Below are 22634 nucleotides of genomic sequence, written 5' to 3' on the forward strand. Positions count from 1 at the left end.
TCTCTCTCTTTCTTTCTTTCTCTCTCGCTTTCTCTTTCCTACCTGTAGAGTCATAATGCCACCACGCATGCGCAAAGACAGCTACAGCTTGCATGGCTTCAGGGCTCGGCCGAAAACCGGCAATGGGGCGGGCCACCAACCACAAACATTCTGAGGAATGCATACAGCATGGATTGGCCCCTAACTTTTTTTAGCTAGCTCCTAGATTCAAAGCAAATTGTCAAGTCCTGTTCTGTTCTATTCTTTTGTATTCTTTTTTTGTTATTTAAATATTAATGATTTTTCAAAGATATAAATTGTACAAACATACTCTTTTAAAAACATTGTCACATTTTCAGTACATTTATCGTATCCCCTTCCCCCCCCCCCCACGCCTACCTAAATACCGCCCCCCATCCTTTCTGCTCTGCATTTTCCTATTCCTTTCTGGAGATCCATGTCCTCAAGAGAGAAGAGAAGAGTGTAACCGTGTTATTTTATATTATTCCCCCGTGAACTCTATATTTGACTTTAACTTTTTAAATTCCTCCCATTTGTTCCATCTTATATGATAGCTCTCCATCTTATCTTCGTTCATATGCTAAAGTTCCTCCATCCTACATATTTGATCCACCCTGTCTACCCAATCCTCTATTTTTGGCACCTACTGTCTCCGCCAGAACTTGGGTATCAAGCCCTTTGCTGCATTCAAATAATACAATACACCAGATTTTTTATATTTTTTGACTGAAAGCTTGGTACTATGGAAAAGGCAAGTCTCTGGATCTAATATAATGTCAACCTATTTTAGGACACTCCCACCATATGTGATACATTGTGCCTCTACCTCCACATCCACGCCAACATAAGGGTGAATTATCTCCACTCAATCTGTGTGCCACACTCGGTGTAATATACATCTTGTCAAACATTTATAGTTCATTTCTACCTCCCACATGTTTATATTTTCATGGATTATTCTATACATTTTCCTCTGTTTTTCCGCATCTATTATTACACCTATATCCCTTTCCCATTTTTCTATATATGGTGGCCTTATATCTGTGTTTATATCAGTGAGAATCTTATATATTTTAGAAATTCCGTGTTTCCCATCCCCCGGTGTGTGTAATAACCGCTCAAAGGGGTTCCAATCCTTTCTTGTTCTTAAAGGTTTTGGAAGCTTCCCTATAAAGTGTTTTAATTGAAAATAAGGCCACTCATCCATTCTTGTGAAAACGTCTCCCTTTTTTTTTCCAAATCCTTGAGTGTGCCCATTTCCTCCCCCACCATTATATCCCTCAATTGTGCATCTCCCGTCTTAATCCACTTCCCTGTGATACCTTCTTTACCCGAGAGAAAAAACTCGTTGTGTGAAGAAAATTTTATCATTTTCTTCACACAACTAGAGCTTTCTTTTGCTGGTATTTAATCACCGCCGGGGTTTTTATTTTTTGCTAAATTAACAAAAAAAGACAAAATTTTGAAAAAAAATCACGTTTTTCTTTGTTTCTGTTATAAAAGTTTGCAAATAAATAATTGTTCTTCATAAATTTAGGCCAAGATGTATTCTGATACATGTCTTTGGTGAAAATAACCCAAATTAGGATGTATTTTTTAGTTTGTAGGAAAGTTATAGAGTTCACAAACTATGGTATAGATCTGAATATTGATCAATCCTGAAGTACTGACAGCCAATCTAATTTCTTGAGGTCCAAGAATGTCAGAACAGTACAGATATCCCCCAAATGACCCCTTTTTGCAGAGTAGACAGTCAGACGTACTTCATAAGAGGCATGGCTAGTTTTTTGAAGTTGTATTTTTTTGTCATTTTTCAGAAAATTAAAAAATTAAAAAAATTATTTTCACTATTTCTTTTTACATACTGTCACCAGTGCAGTACAGCGTCATCATATAACTGACATGGCGGTGATCAGGGACACTGACTGGTGACAGTATGAAAAAAAAAATATAATATTTTTTTACATTTTTTTTATTTTATTATTTTTAATTTTTTATTACATTTTTTTCTTTTTTTTAAGATTTCTGTTTCATATTTTACTATGACCAAAGTAGTACAATGTTACCATAGTAACATTGTACTACTTTGGGGAAGTGATCAGTATTTGTTTTTTTTTTTTTGACACAATTTGCTTATAGCAAAGAATTACTTTTACCTGTATGACATCGATTCATTCAGGGTTTTTTTTTTTTTTTGTGCTTAGCTGTAATTTGGCCACGGCTAATCACATGACACAGCTGGGCTGTGATTGGCCCGGCTTGTGCATATGATCGCTGTGACCATTCACAGCTAGGCACACTAGTATACAATTGTTGTGATGAATGAAGCCATCCATTGTATACAACTGTCATGTGACCTGCTGTGATTGGTCACAGCAGGTCACATGGTATCGGCAACGGGGCCGGTACTCAGATCTGTCATCGGCCGTGTCCGAGGTACATGGCCGGTGACAGATCGCGCCGGTGCGCGGCTCTGTTGGCGCGGCTCTGCAGGTGCGCATATGGTGTCCACCCAGAACTCTGAGTGATTTTTCCGGCCGCCATTCGGCCATTGGCCGGGTGGCAAAAGGTTAAAACATTTAATGTGAACCAACTTGTGCTATCTGCTAATCCTCGGTATTGTGTGGGAAACCAAACGATCCTACTTAGATTAGTATTGCTTAGTGTATTTTCAATTTTAACCCAACTTTTCCCTTTTGCATTATGTGTCCAGTCATAAATTCTCGCCTTTATTAACGAGTTATAGTATCTTTTCAAGTCTGGTACTCCCAATCCGCCTTTCTCTTTATTTCTACATAAAATTTCATTGCCTATTCTTGTTTTTTTTATTCCTCCAAATATATCTGTTATCATTTTTTTTAATTGTTCTGAAATATACTTCTGGTAATTTAATTGGTATCATTTTAAATTTATATAAGATTTTTGGAACAATCACCATTTTTATCAGATTTATACGACCTATCCATGACGGAGTTCCCCCTCCTAATTTCCTTAGTTCATCCTTAATCTCATTTAACAATGGGATATAGTTTAATTTATATACGTTCTTGGAGGAAGCAGTTAATTTTATTCCTAGATATTTTCATTCTTTTTCTCTCCAGACGAAGGGAAATTCTTCTTGTATCCTATTTTTCTCTCTATTTGGAAGGTTTATATTTAAGATCTCTATTTTTGTTGGATTAATTTTTAAATTTGATATCTTCCCACTCCTACTCTTTCAGTGCTTTCATTAAATTTGGCAATGTTATCCTAGGGTTCCGCACATAAAACAACATATCATCTGCATAAGCTGACACCTTATGCTCTGTGTCTCCTATCCGTATTCCCTTTATATCCACATTATTCCTTATTGTAGACAATAGCGATTCTAATGACAAAACATATAATAGTGGAGACAGAGGGCATCCTTGTCTTGTTCCATTTAGCATCCCGAAATACTCTGATAAATCCCCATTAACCATCATTGCGGCAGAGGGTAAACTATATAACTTCCTTATCCATTCTCTCATTCTATCTCCCATCCCCAATACTTCCAGTGTATCCATCATATATCCCCAGTCTACCCTATCAAATGCCTTTTCGGCATCGATCGAGAACACCACCGCAGGGGTTTTCTCTTTTCTGCTTTTTTGAATGAGGAACAAAGATCTCAATCCGTTATCTCTACCCTCTCTCCCTGGAACAAAGCCCACTTGATCTATGTGTATCCAATCAGGCATTAGGTCTTTCAACCTGTTTGCCAGAACTTTTGCATATAATTTGGTATCTGTGTTCAGTAAAGAAATCGGTCTATAGCTTGAACATTGAGTGACATCCTTACCTTCTTTATGAATGAGAACTACATGTGCTTGTAGGGATTCCCGCCTCATTTCCATTTCTCCCCCCAATGCATTCATATATATCCTTAATTTAGGTACTTATCATTCTTTATATTTTTTATAATACCTCACCGTATATCCATCTGGCCCTGGGCTTTTCCCAGTCATGGTACTTTTTAATGCTAATTGTATTTCTTCCTGCGTTATTTCTGATTCTGGGGATTTTAATTGTACCTCGCTTATTTTTGGTAGTCCTGCATTTTTTAAATATATCCATGTTTTTTCCATTTTTCCTATCCCATCATTATTTATAGAACTAGGGGGAGTAATATTATATAAATTGCTATAATATTCTTTAAACACCCTAGCGTTGTCTTTAGTTGAGTAGACTAATTCTTCTTTGGGGTCTCTTATTTTTTCTATATAGTGCCTAGATTTTTTTTTTCTCTGAGCCCTCATTAAATACTTTCCTGGCCTGTCTCCCCATCTAGATCTCTCACTTATCATTTTATTAAATACTCTTCTCTTATCTTCTTCCAGAAAATCATTTAAATCTCTTTTATTTATTACCCTTTGCATAATCTCTTTTGTTACTCTACTTTTATGTGTCTGTTCAAGTTCTCTCCCCAAATGTGTCTCCTGTAAGAAAACCACTGAAGACAATCTATGCTGAAGCTCCTTAAATATCCTGAATCTCTTCCCAGGGCTGTTTAATCCATTAACATTGTAAGTTACAAACTGTATCTCTTCCATTCTTTCTTTACTCTCCTCTCCTCCATCCCCTCTCTCCTCCTCTCTTTTCCATATCTTCTCCAGACTAATGTATCTCCTACTATAGCGCAGACTCTTAACCTACCTACCCCCCATCTCTCCCTCCCATCCCCTCACCCCCATTTTTCCAACCGATTAGACATGCTGGGAATCCCCAGCTGTATCGAACGTTCTGTTTTCTCATTTGTTTAAGTAATGGTTTCAGTGATCTCCTTCTTGTTACTGTATCCACTGCTAGGTCAACAAAGATCTGCAAATTTATTTCCCCATATTTTATTACTGCCCTTCCTTTTATCTTCTTCCAAAGCTCCTCTTTATCTCGATAATAGTGGAATTGTACAATCACATCTCTCGAGTTTTCTTTTCTCCCATCTTGCTGTAATCTTCCAAGTCTATATACTTTATCAATTTTTATAGGCTCTGTTGCAGATCTATCCATTACTATAACAAGCATTTTCCCAATTATTTCTGTAAAATTTTCTCCTTGGGAGATCTCCGTGAAACCTTGTATCCTTAAGTTGCATCTTTTATCCCTTTTCTCCTGATCTTCCAATTTATATAGCAGAATTCTCTGTTCTTTTCTCATTGCCATCAACTCTCTCTGTGTTTAATATGGCTTGGGCATGTTTATCCAGTTTTTCCTCCGTCTCTTCCACCCTGGATAATACCTGTCCCAGATCTTTATGCAGTTTCGCCATCTCCTGTTTTATTTATCTTTCCAATCCTTTAAACATTTCTGCCATTTCTATTTTAGTGGGCAATTGTGAGTTCTTATTTTGTTCTTCTATGCTCTCTGAATCCGCTATTTTTCTTAAATCTCCTTCCTCAATGTCTTGACTTATATTTGTTATTTCCAGGGATAGTCTAGAACATTCTCCGTTGTTATTTTCAGTCTCAGTTCTACCACTTATTCCTTGTTGTCTCTCGGGGGTTTGTTTCTCTTGTTGTGGTATATATTTTTTTAATTGAGCTTGTCTGGGGGGCCTTTAACCCACCTTCATTTTTATTGCTTTATTTTTCATAATGTTGTAATTCTTTCTGTTATTCTCTTTCTCTCCTTCTCTCCCCCCTCCTTGGACCTCTATCAGTCTCCAGAACCCTTTGAGGATCCTCTCTGTTTAAATTTATCCTCCTTCCGCTTCTTCTTTTGACAAGTCCCTCTAGGTGGAGTCCCGTGGGTGCCGTCCCCCTCAATTTTACTAAAATTATTTCAATACAATTTCCATCACATCAGTCTCTCACTCACTCACCCTTTTGGCCCTTTCTTCCTATGCTACGTTCCTCCTGTGTTCTCTCCTGGGTGAGTGGGGCAGCCACTTCAATGTCCAGTGATGTAAGATGATGTGAGCTTTCAGGGGGGGACTCCCTCAGTGTGTCCACTGAGGTCCCGACTAATCTGGCTGTGTTCCGATAGTAACTGGGGGGGAGAACAGAGAGGGGAGAGAGATCCGCCGCTCCCCCTTCTCCTCTGTGCCGGCCGGCTTCACTCTCCTCCCAGGACGCCTTTGCGGCATGTCATATGACCGCTCGGGGTCTGCGCCGCTCCTTCAAGCTGTCAGGGACCTCCACTCTCTCCTCCCTTCAGCAACGATTTCACCCACCACTTGGACAGTCACCGCAGGGGCCTCGCTCTCAACCCCAGGGGACCGTACCCACACTTGGGTAGGTCCCGGCGGCAGCTCCCTTGGGGTTTCCTCTTCACTCCGAGCGGGACATCGGAGACGCCTGGTGCCGGGAGATCTCACATTGATCTCCCGCTTGGCGCCATGGCCAGGCTCCTCCCTCGAGCCTTATTCGTTTCTATTCTATTCTCTTTTGTTCTGTTCTATTCTTTTCTCTTCTATTTTGTTCTATTCTATAAAGCAGCCTAAGTAGCATCATCATCTTATCTTACTTTTATACCTTACTGTATTTATTGCAATATGTTTCCATTTCATATTCACTTTTAAATTCATAGTCGGATAATTTGTTTCATTTATCTTTTATTTCGGGTTCATTGAAATTCGTTATTATTGTGATTATCTCCAAATAAGGAAAATTTCATCCGAATTTCAATTAGTATCTGAACAAATTGAACATGTCTATTTGTTACATAATTACATAGTCGGTAAGGTTAAATAAAAACACCAGTCCATCCAGTTTGTGTGGAAAAGAAATTGGAATTACCACTATTTTATTCTCCAGGGTCTCAGCTGTTAGAAAATCTATAATATTTTGGGCTTTTATGTGATTTTATGTCCTAAAATTTAAAATTATTTACACAAAAAAATGCAAAAATGTCTTTAGCAACGAAAGGGTTAAAGCTATATCTGGTTTTGTGCGTTGGTGGTATACACTGAATTGCATATGCACCTGTACTGAGGAGGGGGGTTTATAGATGAGATGTAATCATCATAATAGAAGATCCACTGGTTGGATTGCGTTGTCTGTAGTACCTCTGTGAATGAATCCACAAATCATCTTTTAGGTTGCTCAGTAAGAGGTTTTGGAATTGTTACAGGCCAAAATATTAGGTGGAACAGATGTTTTATGCCAAATGCAACATGCTAAAAGCCTGAGTTGGCTCCAGGTACCGCACATAAGTCTTCAAGCACCAAGAATCTACTTTAATTTTTTTTGACCGCAAAAAAAAAAAAAACATTCTGTGGAATACGATGATTTTGATGGAGAGCTCTCTTCACGATCTCTCGGAGAATGCACAGAAATTCTGGCAGATTTCGGGAGACTTCTGTTGTGTACACAAGGCACAGATCCTACAAGGTTTTATTCCAGAGCATCGTCTGCCAGCGGGATGGGAAACCAGAGGACTCTGCTGTCCTCACAATAATCCTATTGTACAGAAACAGGTTGAAGGAAAACATTGCTATATTCACCGACTCAGAAAGGCTCTCTGTAAATTAAAGGAAAATAAACCTCAACATTTTTCTCTGATGCCGGCCTATTATTTTATGAGAGCTCTGCTATTTATATTTCGGAGTGAAGGAGAACATTAATCACAACCAGTGTCTAAATAAAGTAAAATAGAGTTGTATGGCCATGTCTTGTGACCAGAACATGATGGAGTTTAGAATTATGTTGAAGAGCTGGGTATCCTTGGTCGTCTTGCAGGCTTTTTTTGGAAGCCTGAACGTTTTATTTTTTTACTATTTTTAGCCAATGGAAAGCTGGTTACTAAGGGAAAAAAGTGCCATATATGGGTTTCCCGCAAGTTTGCACATTTTTCGGATGTTGGGCCCAAAAACACTTGAAGCTTGGAAGAAGTTCCTGTACTTTTTCAAGTTTCAAGCTTTAAACAACCCTATGCTCAGGTGTGAACAGGCCCGCTTGAAAACCATGGGGGTATTAGATATTGAGCATTTGGAGCTTCAATCCTTAAACCGTTCAGGTGTAAATGAGGCTTAATTGAAGATTTAACCATATCCAGTTATTGGGTCAACCCAATGGTTGGTCACGTTGGAGGTCTAGTAGTTTATGTATAGAGTGTAATAGCACTGTATTATTATTATTATTATTATTATACAGTATTTATAAAGCGCCAATGGTTCGCTCAGCGCTGTACATTACAAAGGGGGACAGAACATGTGACAGAACAATACCAATACAATGCAAAACATGAGGGGATTGAGGGCCCTGCTCTTTCGAGCTTACAATCTAGGAGGGAGGGGGTGGTGGCACAGGAGGAGATAGCTGTGGGGGATGGAGTGGTAGGAAGAGTGGAGGGGGTTGGCAAGTTAGCAGGGGGTGGGGTAGGCTTCCCTGAAGAGATGGGTTTTCAGGGTGCGCCTAAAGGAGAGGAGAGTAGGTGATAATCTGATGGGTTGGGGCAGGGAGTTCCAGAGGATGGGTGACACCCTGGAGAAGTCCTGGAGGCGGGCATGGGAGGAGGAGACCAGGGAACTAGAGAGAAGGAGGTCTTGTGAGGAGCGGAGTGTGCGTGCTGGGCGGTACTTGGATATTAGGTCAGTGATGTAGTTCGGGGCAGTATGGTGGACAGCTTTGTACGTCAGCGTTAGGATTTTGAATTTGATCCGTTGCGCAATCGGAAGCCAGTGGAGGGATTGGCAGAGGGGGGTGGCGGAGACAGAGCGGTTGGAAAGGTGAATGAGTCTGGCAGCCGTATTCAGGATGGACTGAAGCGGGGATAGCCAGCGGCGAGGCAGGCCAGTGAGGAGGGAGTTGCAGTAGTCGAGTTGTGATATGATGAGGGAGTGGATGAGCTGTTTAGTGGTTTCTGGGGTTAGGAACGTGCGGATTTTGGCGATGTTGCGAAGGTGGAGTCTGCACGAGTTTGTTAAAGATTGGACTTGGGGCTGGAAGGATAGGTTGGAGTCCAGAATGACACCCAGTACTCTGGCCTGCAGGGCGGGTTTGATGGTAGCGTTGTTGGATCATGTCCACTGGTTGGTCATGTTGGAGGTGTAGTGTTCTATATATGGAGTTTTTTAGAATTGTATTATTATTATACAGTATTTATATAGTGCCAAAGGGTTTGCTCAGCGCTGTACATTAGCAAGGGGGACAGAACATGAGACAATACAGTACAATACAATACACGAGGGGTTCGAGGGCCCTGCTCTTACAATCTAGGAGGGAGGGGATGGTGGTACAGGAGGAAGTGGCTGTGGGGGATGGAGTCGTAGGAGGAGTGGAGGAGATCGGTTGATAGGTGAGGGTGGGGTAGGCTTGCCTGAAGAGATGGGGTTTCAGGGTGCGCTGAAGGTGAGGAGGGTAGGTGACAGTCTGATGGATTGGGGTAGGGAGTTCCAGAGGATAGGGGAAGTCCTGGAGAAGTCCTGCAGTCGGGCTTGGGAGGAGGAGACCAGGGAGCTAGAGAGTAGGAGGTCTTGTGAGGAGCGAAGGACACGGGTACGGTGGTATTTGTGTATCAGGTCAGTGAGGTAGTTTGGGGCGGCATTGTGAATGGCTTTGTATGTCAGAGTTAGTAATTTGAATTTAATGCATTGGGCAATCGGGAGCCAGTGAAGGGATTGGCAGAGGGGGGTGGCAGATGTGGAGCGGTTGGTGAGGTGGATGAGTCTAGCCACTGAGTTCAGGATAGACTGGAGTGGGGATAGCATTTGTTTGAGTAGGCCAGTGAGAAGGGAGTTGCAGTAGTCCAGGAGTGAGATGATGAGGGAGTGTACGAGTTGTTTAGTAGTGTCTGGGGTGAGGAACGTACGTATCTTGGAGATGTTGCGGAGGTGGAGCCTGCATGACTTTGATAGTGATTGGACATGAGGTTGGAAGGAAAGGTTTGAGTCCAGGGTGACACCCAGGACTTTGGCATGTGGAGTGGGATTGATGGTGGCGTTGCTAGTCGTGATAGAGAGAATAGGGGGGGGACGCGGGCTGGGAGTAAAACTAGGAGCTCGGTTTTGGACAGGTTTAACTTGAGGAAATGGAGCGACATCCAGTCTGATATGTCGTTCAGGAGGTGGGCGCTGCGGAGAGAGAGGGGGTGAGGTGAGGGGTGGAGAGGTAAATTTGTGTGTCGTCAGCGTAGAGGTGATAGTTGAAGCCGTGGGAGTGTATCAGTTTGCCAAGGGAGGAGGTGTAGATGGAGAAGAGGAGGGGTCCGAGGACAGAGCCTTGGGGGACCCCAACAGAGAGGGGGAGAGAGGGGGAGGTGGCAGCAGTATAGGTAACGCTGAAGGAGCGTTGGGATAGGTAGGAGGAAAGCCAGGAGAGAGCAGCATCCCTGATGCCAAAAGAGTGCAGTTTAGTAAGGAGGAGGGGGTGGTCGACGGTGTTGAAGGCCGCGGAGAAGTCGAGGAGCAGGAGGACTGAGTAGTGGCCATTAGCTTTGGCGGTTAGCAGGTCGTTAGTGATTTTAAGTAGGGCGGTTTCGGTGGAGTGTAGGGGACGGAAGCCAGACTGTAGGGGATCGAGGAGGTTGTTGTCAGTGAGGTGGGCGCTTAGGCGATTGTAGGCTAAGTGCTCAAGGAGCTTGGAAGTGAATGGCAGCAGGGAGATGGGTCTAAGGTTGTTTAGGTCAGTGGGGTCAAGGGAGGGTTTTTTGAGTATGGGGGTGATGTGTACGTGCTTTAGGCGGGAGGGGAATGCGCCAGTAGAGAGGGAGAGATTGAAGATGTGGGTGAGAGAGCGAATGATGGAGGAGGGGGGTGACTGGAGGAGTTGTGAGGGGATAGGGTCCAGGGGGCAAGTGGTGAGGTGGCCTTCAGTGAAGACCTTAGTGACCTCCTCAGTGGTAGCAGGGCTGAAGGAGCGGAGTGTTGGAGAGGTTATAGTGTGTGGGGCGTTAGGTATGGTGGGGGGCAGTGCGGTTGCGAGGTCAGAGGAGGGGAGAGTTGAGGGGGTGATGGAGGGAGGCTAGGTGGAGAGGTAGATTGCGAATTGACAATGTCCTTACGGATTGCGTCAATCTTGTTTTGGAAAAGGTTGGCAATCTCATGGGCGGTGAGTGAGGTACTGAGTGGAGGTGGGGGGGGGGGGGGAGAGAGCAGGGATTTGAAAGTGGAGAAGAGCCAGCGAGGACAGGTGGAGAGGGTGTTGATGAGGGTTACGAAATATGCATGCTTGGCAGCGTGGAGGGAGGTGGTGTATGTGAGGAAGGCGGATTTGTAGAGGGAGAACGCTCGAGGGGATCTGGTTTTATGGTCATGTCCACTGGTTGGTCATGCTGGAGGTGTAGTCTTCTATGTATAGAGTGTAAAATTATTGTATTATAATCATGTCTAGTAGCCGGTCATGTTGGGGGTGTAGTGTTCTGTATATAGAACATAACAGAATTGTATTATGATAATGTCCAGTGGTTGGTCATGTTGGGGGTGTAGTGTTCCATGTATAGAGTGTAATAGAATTGTATTATGATCATGTCTAGAAGCCGGTCATGTTGGGGGTGTAGTGTTCTATATATAGAATATAATAGAATTATATTATGATCATGCCAGTGGTCGGTCATGTTGGGGGTGTAGTCTTCTATGTATAGAGCTAACAGAATTGTATTATGGTCATGTCCAGTGGTTGGTCATGTTTGGGGTGTAGTGTTCTATGTATAGAATGTGATAGAATTGTATTATGATGGTGTCCAGTGGTCGGTCATGTTGGGGGTGTAGTGTTCTATGTATAGAGTGTGATAGAATTGTATTATGGTCATGTCCAGTGGTTGGTCATGTTTGGGGTGCAGTTTTCTATGTATAGAGTGTGATAGAATTGTATTATGATGGTGTCCAGTGGTCGGTCATGTTGGGGGTGTAGTGTTCTATGTATAGAATATAATAGAATTATATTACGATCATGCCAGTGGTCCGTCATGTTGGGGGTGCAGTGTTCTATATATAGAGCTAACAGAATTGTATCATGATCATGTCTAGTAGCCGGTCATGTTGGGGGTGTAGTGTTCTATGTATAGAGTGTGATAGAATTGTATTATGATCATGTCCATTGGTCGGTCATGTTGGGGGTGTAGTGTTCTATGTATAGAGTGTGATAGAATTGTATTATGATCATGTCCATTGGTCGGTCATGTTGGGGGTGTAGTGTTCTATGTATAGAGTGTGATAGAATTGTATTATGATGGTGTCCAGTGGTCGGTCATGTTGGGGGTGTAGTGTTCTATGTATAGAGTGTGATAGAATTGTATTATGATGGTGTCCAGTGGTCGGTCATGTTGGGGGTGTAGTGTTCTATGTATAGAGTGTGATAGAATTGTATTATGGTCATGTCCAGTGGTCGGTCATGTTGGTGGTGCAGTGTTTCCTGTATAGAGCAGCTTTTCTCAATCAGAATTCTCTGGAACCCTGAGGTTCCCCCAGAGGTTGTTAGGGATTCGTGGGCAATGAGCAATGTCTGCCTTTCACAAGAAACAACTGACACCAGCGATCTTTTACCTACTTGCAAGGGCGGGGGTGGGGGGGTTCCCAGTGAGCACAAATGTAAGGAGCATTCTTCCCAGTGACCAAAACGCTAATGTATCATGATCTGTAGATATTGTAATTATTACCAGGGGTTCCCTGAGACCAGAATGTTATCTCAAGGGTTCCTTCATGTTAAAAGGTTGAGAAAGGCTGGTATAGTGTGTAATAGAATTATACTATGATCATATCCAGTGGTTGGTCATGTTGGAGGTGTAGTATTCTATGTATAGAAGGTAATAAAATTGTATTATGATCATGTCCAGTGGTCGGTCATGTTGGGGTTATAGTGTTTGTATGTATAGGCTATAATAGAATTGTATTGTGGTCATATTGGGAGTGTAGTGTTCTGTGTATAGAGTGTAACAGAATTGTATTATGGTTATGTCCTGTGGTCGGTCATGGTGGGGGTGTAGTGTTCTATGTATAAAATGTAATAGAATTGTATTTTTTCGTGTCCACTGGTCAGTCATGTTGGAGGTGTAATGTTCTATATATGGAGTTTATTATGATCATGTCTATTGGTCAGTCATGTTGGGGGTGTAGTGTCCTATGTATCAATTTGTAATAGAATTGTATTTTGATCATGTCCAGTGGTCAGTCATGGTGGGGGTTTAGTGTATGTATCGACTGTAATAGAATTGTATTTTTTCGTGTCCACTGGTCAGTCATGTTGAAGGTGTAATGTTCTATATATGGAGTTTATTATTATGATCATGTCTATTGGTCGGTCATGTTGGGGGTGTAGTGTCCTATGTATTGATTGTAATACTATTGTATTATGATCATGTCTAGTGGTCAGTCATGTTGGGGGTGTAGTGTCCTATGTATCGATTATAACAGAATTGTATTATGGTCATGTCCATTGGTCGGTCATGTTGGAGGTGTAGTGTTCTATATATGGAGTTTATTATTATGATCATGTCTATTGGTCGGCCATGTTGGGGGTGTAGTGTCCTATGTATCGATTGTAATAGAATTGTATTATGGTCATGTCCAGTGGTCGGTCATGGTGGGGGTGTAGTGTCCTATGTATCGATTTGTAATAGAATTGTATTATGGTCATGTCCATTGGTCGGTCATGTTGGGGGTGTAGTGTTCTATGTATAGAGTGTAATAGAATTGTATTATGATCATGTCCAGTGGTCAGTCATGTTGGGGGTGCAGTGTTCTATGTATAGAGTGTAATAGAATTGTATTATGGTCATGCCCAGTAGTTGGTCATGTTGAAGGTCTATTGTTCTATGTACAGAGTATAATAAAATTTTATTATGATCATATCCAGTGGTCAGTCAGGTTGGAGGTGCCGTGTTTTATGTATAGAGTGTAATAGAATTGTATTATGATCATGTCCAGTGGTCAGTCATGTTGAAGGTCTACTGTTCTATGTACAGAGTATAATAAAATTGTATTATTACCATGTCCAGTGGTTGGTCATGTTGGGGGTGTAGTGTTCTATGTATAGAGTGTGATAGAATTGTATTATGATCATGTCCATTGGTTGGTCATGTTGGGGGTGTAGTGTTCTGTGTATAGAGTGTGATAGAATTGTATTATGATCATGTCCATTGGTTGGTCATGTTGGGGGTGTAGTGTTCTGTGTATAGAGTGTAATAGAATTGTATTATGATCATGTCCAGTGGTTGGTCAAGTTGGAGGTGCAGTGTTCTAGGATAGTGTAATAGAATTGTATTATGGTCATGCCCAGTAGTTGGTCATGTTGAAGGTCTACTGTTCTATGTACAGAGTATATTAAAATGTTATTATGATCATATCCAGTGGTCAGTCAGGTTGGAGGCGCCGTGTTTTATGTATAGAGTGTAATAGAATTGTATTATGATCATATCCATTGGTTGGTCATGTTGGGGGTGTAGTGTCCTATGTAACGATTTGTAATAGAATTGTATTATGATCATGTCCAGTGGTCAGTCATGGTGGGGGTGTACAGTTCTATGTATAGAATATGATAGAATTGTATTATGATCATGTCCATTGGTCGTTCATGTTGGGGGTGTAGTGTTCTATGTATAGAATATGATAGAATTGTATTATGATCATGTCCATTGGTCGTTCATGTTGGGGGTGTAGTGTTCTATGTATAGAGTGTGATAGAATTGTATTATGATCATGTCCATTGGTCGGTCATGTTGGGGGTGTAGTGTTCTATGTATAGAGTGTGATAGAATTGTATTATCAGACTGTGTGAAATAAAGAAAAGTGAGCGCACTCCAGTGAGCGGCAAATGCACAAAAAGGAACTACAAGCCCTTCCAACCAAAATAACAACAATATAAGTGCAGCGCTACAAACAATGTCCAGGTGACAATTAAAATATATGCGATATAAAAAATAAAAAATATTTATTAAATCCAATACGTAAAACCATGAAAGTTACAAAACACATGCCTGCAGCCTGTAGCCAGTATAAGCAGCTTGAAAAAAGTTTTTCTATACACTGACCACTTTCATGGTTTTACGTATTGGATTTAATAAATATTTTTAAACATACTACACTATGAGTATTTTTACTCCTTACACCTGGCACTGAGTTCCCATACCTCAGCCCAGCATTTTTAGGTTCTCTGTGTGGATCCAAGGAGCAGTGTGACCCGACCAGGCCAGTATCATCTTACCACTGACGGACCATCTGGGTACTATCAAGCAGCGCCTACATGGGACCCCGGCTACATGAAACCTGTACATGCGCATTGAAATTGCGCTTCTGGTAAGCAGGCAATTTATCTATTCCTGGGATTGGATTACACCTATACTCCCTGCGAGTTCCTCATCACTGAACTGTCCATTATCTTTAACACTCTTATAAGTGACGATCGCATATATTTTAATTGTCACCTGGACATTGTTTGTAGCGCTGCACTTATATTGTTGTTAGAATTGTATTATGATTATGTCCATTGGTCGGTCATGTTGGGGGTGTAGTGTTCTGTGAATAGATTATTGTAGGATAGAGGTGCATAAAAACAAAGATCCAGAGGGGGGAGAGGAAAAACGGGAGCTGAACAGGTTGGGGAGAGGTAACTGGGGCACAGGGTAGAGTAAGGGTGAAAGGTGAATAAGGAGTGTGAACACGAACCTGGAGTTTGAAGGCCCATAAGGGGAGTCATGCAAGAAGGTGTGGACTGTCATACCTAAGGAATATACAGACCAAGAATTGTCCATAATGGGCAGCTAAAGTAACTAGCACCTATAGTGCATTACGTCTAGTTGTGATTAGTCAGCATATTTTTGAATGTAGATAAATGATTAAACTGTGCTACTGGAAACTACGTATTTCTTAAAGTTATCTCTCTGTTGTACCGCGTAGCTGTGATGTCTTCCATCTGCCATTTTGTTAAATATAGCAAACCTGAGGGGTTTGCTTCCATAAAACTGATCTGCAAACACGTGCTGCATATAAGTGAAATGTTAGCAACCCTTTCAGCAGAATCGGGTTGACCTGGAGCAGATAACCAGTAGGGTTCTTTCCCAAGTCTATGGAGGTAAGTTGGAAGGATCAGCTTCTGGACTTAAGACCAGAATGGACAAATCAGCAAGCAGTTCCAGAAGGTATGCAAGAGCAAGCCTAGTTCTGATTGGCATTGCCAACAGGTGTTGGGAACTTGTGGCTGTTATTGTATTAAGAATCAACGGAACGTGATACCAGTGGAATAATAGTTTACAACCTTGTTCTTGAAAAAGGTTAGCTATGGAAGATTTGTGTGAGAATTGGAAAGCTCTGTCAGTTTGCAAAGGGGTGAGTGTAGTTTGCAGTTAGCTTTCCCATTTGCATATATGGAGGGATAAATCTCTCTGGTGGAGAGATTAGGAGTTAGTACAAGTGGGAAAGCAGATATGATGTTTTGGAGATGGCTCAGCATAGGTCCTTGAAGGGAAGTGGGTTTAGAGAGCCTGTCTCACATGGAGATGACTCTCAAAAAATGTCTTAACCACTTTAGTACTAGCCTTTAGCACCCCTTCATTACCAGGCCATGTTCAGTTTTCATTTCTGTTATAGTTTTACTGGCAATTTGTCTGTCCTAAAACACTGCACCTAAATGAAATATATATATATAGTTTTTTGAGAAAGACGGAGCTTTCTCTTGCTGTTATTTAATAACCATTGTTCTTTTATTTTTTTACTATATTAAGAGAAAAAAAAGATGCAACACAGATATCTAGAGGTTGAGTGATTACGTTTTGAATCCCCTGTGGGGTAAACCATCTATTTGGGGCTAACAGGAGTTGAAATTTGCCATGAGAGTCCATGAGATGTTTGAGGTGCTTGTTTTCTGTGATGGCTGGGAAGCAGAATAAAACAAGCAATGAGTGTAGGATGGGGAGATATTGTAGGCAAGAGGAAGGTTTGGGTTGTGATCCTTGGGTTGGGTGAATTTTTATGGATTTCGAGTGACAGGAAGGGACTAGAGAATACAAGTTGTTTGGGTTGATTCCTGCTCCATCTGGACCTACTGTTTGAAGTTTAATTGATTGTGCCAACCGGGGGCGGACTGACCATTTGGGAACTCGGGCACTGCCCGAGGGCCCAGGCTCAGTAGGGGGCCCCATGAGATGGCCGTGGTGCCTTTTCATAGGCTTTTTTTGGTGTGGTTTGAGTGTAGGTGAGGACACAGGGGCCCCATGATCTCCTATTGCCCAGGGGCCCCATGAGTTGTCAGTCCGCCCCTGGTGCCAACTTACCACGCCGATTGGCACCTTGAAGTTTAGACAAGTTAGGAACATCAAAGCCACCGTTATAATTCAGAAGAGTAAAGAATGAGTAGTGTGCACATGATGGCTTGTTGTGCCATATATATTTTAGCAGCAAAGTCTGTATATTGGAGAACTACTGGGAATGTGTATAAAAAATATCTACATCAGGGCAATGACTGCCAATAGTAAAGGTCCATGCAGAGTTTGGTCAAGAGGGGGCCGAAGTTAATTCTATCATCCATTCATCCTTAAATTCTTGAGAGTAGGTGGGTAGGCTGGTAGGGGTCCCAGTGCATTACTTTGCCAAGGGGCCATGATGCTATTAAGATGGCCCTGTCTCTACCTCTCATTATTTTACTCTCAATGTTGTGATATTTTAGGGAGTTCTGAGAAAGCAATTCTTTGTATGTATAGAAGGCCAGGGATTTTTCATGTGTTGCACCTAGTTTCTGGATCTGTTTATGAAGGGATGAACTCTGAGATGCATACATTTTCTTTAATCTGGAGCCTTGTTGCCTCATGTTGGTGCCTGGAGTTGTGCTTTAACAATTTAAAGAGCTGAAATGTGTGCTGTGTGAATGAAGCTTGAAAACAGGGTTTGCAGGTTTTGTTAATAAACAGGTTTTAACAATATTACTGTCACACTGCATTTTGAAGAGTTATTTCACAAGCAGGTCAAATGAACCTACGGTAACTTAATTTGCCCTAAGTTAGCCATAATTATGCCTAATTAAAGTGTATGTCGAGCCAGTTTTGAATAAAGTGGGCATGGGTTGGATCCCCTGTTGGCCTTTTACTGCTATCTGCTATATGAGGTTTTATTGGAGGGGAGTGAGGGTAGATCTCTCAAAGAAAGCTTCAAATAGCAGTAAAAACCCAACAGGGGTGCCTGCTTTATAAAAAAAAAAAGTTTTTTTGGCTTGATATATTATTATTATTATTATACAGTATTTATATAGCGCCAAAAAGTTTGCTCAGCGCTGTACATTATAGTGGGGGACAGTACATGAGACAATACAGACTTTATACTTTGCTGTTCACAAAACCCACACTGTGTCCATATGTTTTGTCAATGACCAAGGTTTGACCTAAAGATTTGTTTTCTAGAATGTTTCTTTTACGCCTAAATCTTTGGATGGTGAGCCATCTTCAGTAACTTGTTTACTTTCTCTTTCCAGGTCCAGATATCTTTTGTATATTTCACGGTAAGAAGTACAGTGCGGGAGACAGCTGGCACCCATACCTTGAACCTCAAGGAGTCGTATATTGTATACGCTGCATGTGTTCCGAGGTACGTCCACTGCTTTGTGTTCGCCATATAAAAATGAACCAATGGAAGCCGGCAAGTTAAGAAATTAATTGTTATGTATCGTTGTGGTTGTGTCTGATATATAGAATTACTTCAGGTGCTTATGGGAGTAGTCAGGTCCAGGCAGGCCTTGAGGCAGACAAGAGAGTAGTCAGGTTCAAGCAGAGGTCTAGGCAGGCAGCAAGCAAGACATCAGGTCAACCTTGGCTTGCAACAAATATGCAACTGGAAGGCGAGTATCATAGCTCTTTACTTCTCAGATTGCTGGCAATGAGACACATCACCAGCCACTTCAAACTGTGGTTCAGGTCCAGGCAGGCGTTGAGGCAGACGAGAGAGTAGTCAGGTCCAAGCAGAAGTCTAGGCAGGCAGCAAGCAAGACATCAGGTCAACCTGGGCTTGCAACAAATAGGCAACTGGAAGGCGAGTATCATAGCTCTTTACTTCTCCGATAGCTGGCAATGAGACACATCGCACTTCAAACGGTGGTGCTTAAATGCTCTTCCTGGTTAGAGGACAAGCCCAGTGTCATTACTGGGAGCTGAGTCCTGCAGGTAGTGGGGATCCTGGAAGGCCTGGTATGGATCCTGTGAGTACTGGATTATTCTGGCTGTGAGTGTGGTACTGAATTTTCTGTGGACATGGTTCACGGTAAGAAGTACAGTTTGGGAGACAGCTGGAACCCATACCTTGAACCTCAAGGAGTCTTTATTGTATACGCTACATGTGCTCCGAGGTACGTCTACTGCTTTGTGTTCGCCATACAAAAATGAACCAATGGAAGCCGGCAAGTTAAGAAATTAATTGTTTATGTATCGTTGTGGTTGTGTCTGATATATAGAATTACTTAAGGTGCTTATGGGAGTAGTCAGGTCCAGGCAGGCCTTCAGGCAGACAAGAGAGTAGTCAGGTCCAAGCAGAGGTCTAGGCAGGCAGCAAGCAAGACATCAGGTCAACCTTGGCTTGCAACAAATATGCAACTGGAAGGCGAGTATCATAGCTCTTTACTTCTCAGATTGCTGGCAATGAGACACATCACCAGCCACTTCAAACTGTGGTTCAGGTCCAGGCAGGCGTTGAGGCAGACGAGAGAGTAGTCAGGTCCAAGCAGAAGTCTAGGCAGGCAGCAAGCAAGACATCAGGTCAACCTGGGCTTGCAACAAATAGGCAACTGGAAGGCGAGTATCATAGCTCTTTACTTCTCCGATAGCTGGCAATGAGACACATCGCACTTCAAACGGTGGTGCTTAAATGCTCTTCCTGGTTAGAGGACAAGCCCAGTGTCATTACTGGGAGCTGAGTCCTGCAGGTAGTGGGGATCCTGGAAGGCCTGGTATGGATCCTGTGAGTATTGGATTATTCTGGCTGTGAGTGTGGTACTGAATTTTCTGTGGACATGGTTCACGGTAAGAAGTACAGTTTGGGAGACAGCTGGAACCCATACCTTGAACCTCAAGGAGTCTTTATTGTATACGCTACATGTGCTCCGAGGTACGTCTACTGCTTTGTGTTCGCCATACAAAAATGAACCAATGGAAGCTGGCAAGTTAAGAAATGAATTGTTTATGTATCATTGTGGTTGTGTCTGAAATATAGAATTATTTCACCAAGTCAATTACTTTAGATGCTTATGGGAGTAGTCAGGTCCAGGCAGGCGTTGAGGCAGACAAGAGAGTAGTCAGGTCCAAGCAGAGGTCTAGGCAGGCAGCAAGCAAGACGTCAGGTCAACCTGGGTTTGCAACAAATAGGCAACTGGAAGGCGAGTATCATAGCTCTTTACCTCTCAGGTAGCTGCCAATGAGACACATCACCAGCCACTTCAAACGGTGGTGCTTAAATGCCCTTCCTGGTTAGGGGACAAGCCCAGTGTCATTACTGGGAGATGAGTCCTGCAGGTAGTGGAGATCCTAGAAGACCTGGTATGGATCCTGTGAGTACTGGATTATTCTGGCTGTGAGTTTGGTACTGAATTTTCTGTGGACATGGTTCTGGTTGTGTCATTACATCCCTGATTGTGCCTGTATGGATGTTTCTGGTTATGTTATTAAGGGATTGTGCCTCTGAAGTTGTGTTTCTGGTTGTGTCTGTATGGACATTTTTCTGGTTGTGTAAGTATGACACTGACACTTAATGTGTGTGTTTGAACGTGTTTCAGGTCCATGGTTGTGCTAGAACCTCTTGAAGATTTTATTGCTGTTTCCTTGCAGGAGAAAGTCCCATTTTCTATTTTTCCTAGTGGCCAAAGTGATGGCAAAGCCAACATTTTGTTTTTGTCACCAGAACAGGTGTGGGGAAATCCTTCAATGAGGACACCTCCTGTGGTGACAACTTTCTAAGAAGGGATTTCCCCTCACTATGGAGAGCTCTCCTCATTGCCTGCTGTATCTTTGAGACAGGAGGACTTCTCCAATGGGACAGAAAACAGCCCATACATTTAGCTTACCTTTCCTTTGGTCACTCACTGCTCCGTAACCCAATAGGAAGAGAAGAGAGGAAGCCCTGTGTTTCAAGTTGCTCTGGTTAGAGGACTCTTAGGACCGGTTCACAATGGAATGAGCGCTTTCCAGGCTGACCTGGCCCAGAAAGTAAAAATTAACTCTATAAACGTTTTTTTAAATGGCCCTTCTGAAGGTTTGTTACATAATGTGTTAGCAACAGAGCCATCCAGTGCCAAACTACCACTGCTTCCATCTTCTCCCAATCTTCCTTCTGGGTTCGCACTCTCTGTTGGTTTAAATGGCCGGGCCGCAATGACATCACTCCCATGCATGCACATGGGAGTCACCATCGTGGTTTGGTTCTCTTTGCATTTAGAGCACAGTCAGTATACCCTGAATGTAGAGTGTATGGTGCATGAATCAGTGATGTCATCGCCTTGAGTCCACATGCGCATAGCACTACAAAGGGGCTGCTGTAGATTTAACAGTTCTTTCCTAAAACAGTGCAGAGGCAGCCAAGCACACAGCAACAGTCCATTCACGTCAGCTCAGTTTAGAGTAGGGTTTCTCAACCAGGGTTCCATAGAACCCTAGGATTTCTCCAGAGGGTGCAAGTGTTTCTTGATCAATGAGCAATTTCTGCCTCTCTGATAAGTTCCTTCTGACACCATTGATCTTTTTTAGCTATCAGTAAGGGAGAATTCTTCCTAATGACCACAAGTGTAAAGAGTGTTCTTCCCACTGACCATCACAAAAATGCAGGGGTCTCCAAACTTTCTAAACCTAGGGTCAGTTTACTGTCCATCAGACTTTCAGGGGGCCAGACTGTAGCCATTGGGAGTAGAAATTGTCCCGGCATCTGTGGGAGTAAACAACCCATCTTTGGTAATAGGGGGAGGAATAGCGCCCCTTCATTGGTGTCAGTGGGTGGAATAGTGGCCAATTGTTGGTGTCAGCGGGAGGAATAGTGTCCTATTGTTGGTGTCATTGGGGGGGGGGATAGTGCCCCTTTGTTGGTGTCTGTGGCAGGAATAGTACCCCATCATTGGTGTCAGTGGGAGGTATAGTGTCCTATTGTTGGTGCCAGTGGGGGGAAATAGTGCCTCATCATTGGTGTCAATGGGAAAAATAGGGCCTCATTGTTGACAAGCAAAGGGCCACATCTGGCCCCCAAGCTGCAGTTTGGAGACTACTGCACTAATGTATCATGAGTTGTAGATATAGTAATTGTTTGCAGGGGTTCCCTGAGACCACCGTTATTTCAAGGGTTCCACTGTGTAGAAAAGGTTGAGAAAGGCTGGTCTAGGGCATGTCTATTTAGTATTTGTCCCGTAGAACTTGTAACAGGTGGAGGCCAGTAGAGCGCACATCTCTCTGTAAGCAGCAGTAACACAGTCTTTTACTCACAGCTGTGGACCAGGAGACAATGTCCAGCACAGACAATGACAGACTGAAACAGTCCGAGTCCTGGCAGCTGGCAGCTACAAGGTAAATTGGTAGCACAAATAAGCAGACTGGAACAGTCCTTCGAGCTGAGGACCATACGGTTAATTCTTAGCACAAATAGACAAGGTAGAACAATCCACACATCATGAATTGAATGTGACAGGGATTAGACTCACAGATCCCCAAGAAGGACAAGTTCATAGGCCTGTCTGTAGGAGAGTAGACCATCAGCCAGTCCAGGAGAACTTCAGGGGCAAACAGCCACCTGA

At 42.6% G+C, this 22634-nt stretch overlaps 1 protein-coding gene across 1 annotated transcript in view; it reads left to right on the forward strand.

The window, feature by feature from the left end:
- CHRDL2 (chordin like 2) overlaps window positions 1-22634 on the forward strand; it is a 157480-nt gene that overhangs the window by 59344 nt on the left and 75502 nt on the right. The window contains exon 2 of the mRNA XM_089659844.1: window positions 18351-18463. Coding sequence (XP_089515970.1) covers window positions 18351-18463 — 113 coding nt within the window. The remainder of the gene's footprint in view (window positions 1-18350; window positions 18464-22634) is intronic.

This window comes from Staurois parvus, unplaced genomic scaffold, assembly GCF_062004578.1.
Source record: "Staurois parvus isolate SC_StPar_1 unplaced genomic scaffold, SC_StPar_1.0 ptg001192l, whole genome shotgun sequence".
In the NCBI taxonomy this organism is placed as follows: domain Eukaryota; kingdom Metazoa; phylum Chordata; class Amphibia; order Anura; family Ranidae; genus Staurois; species Staurois parvus.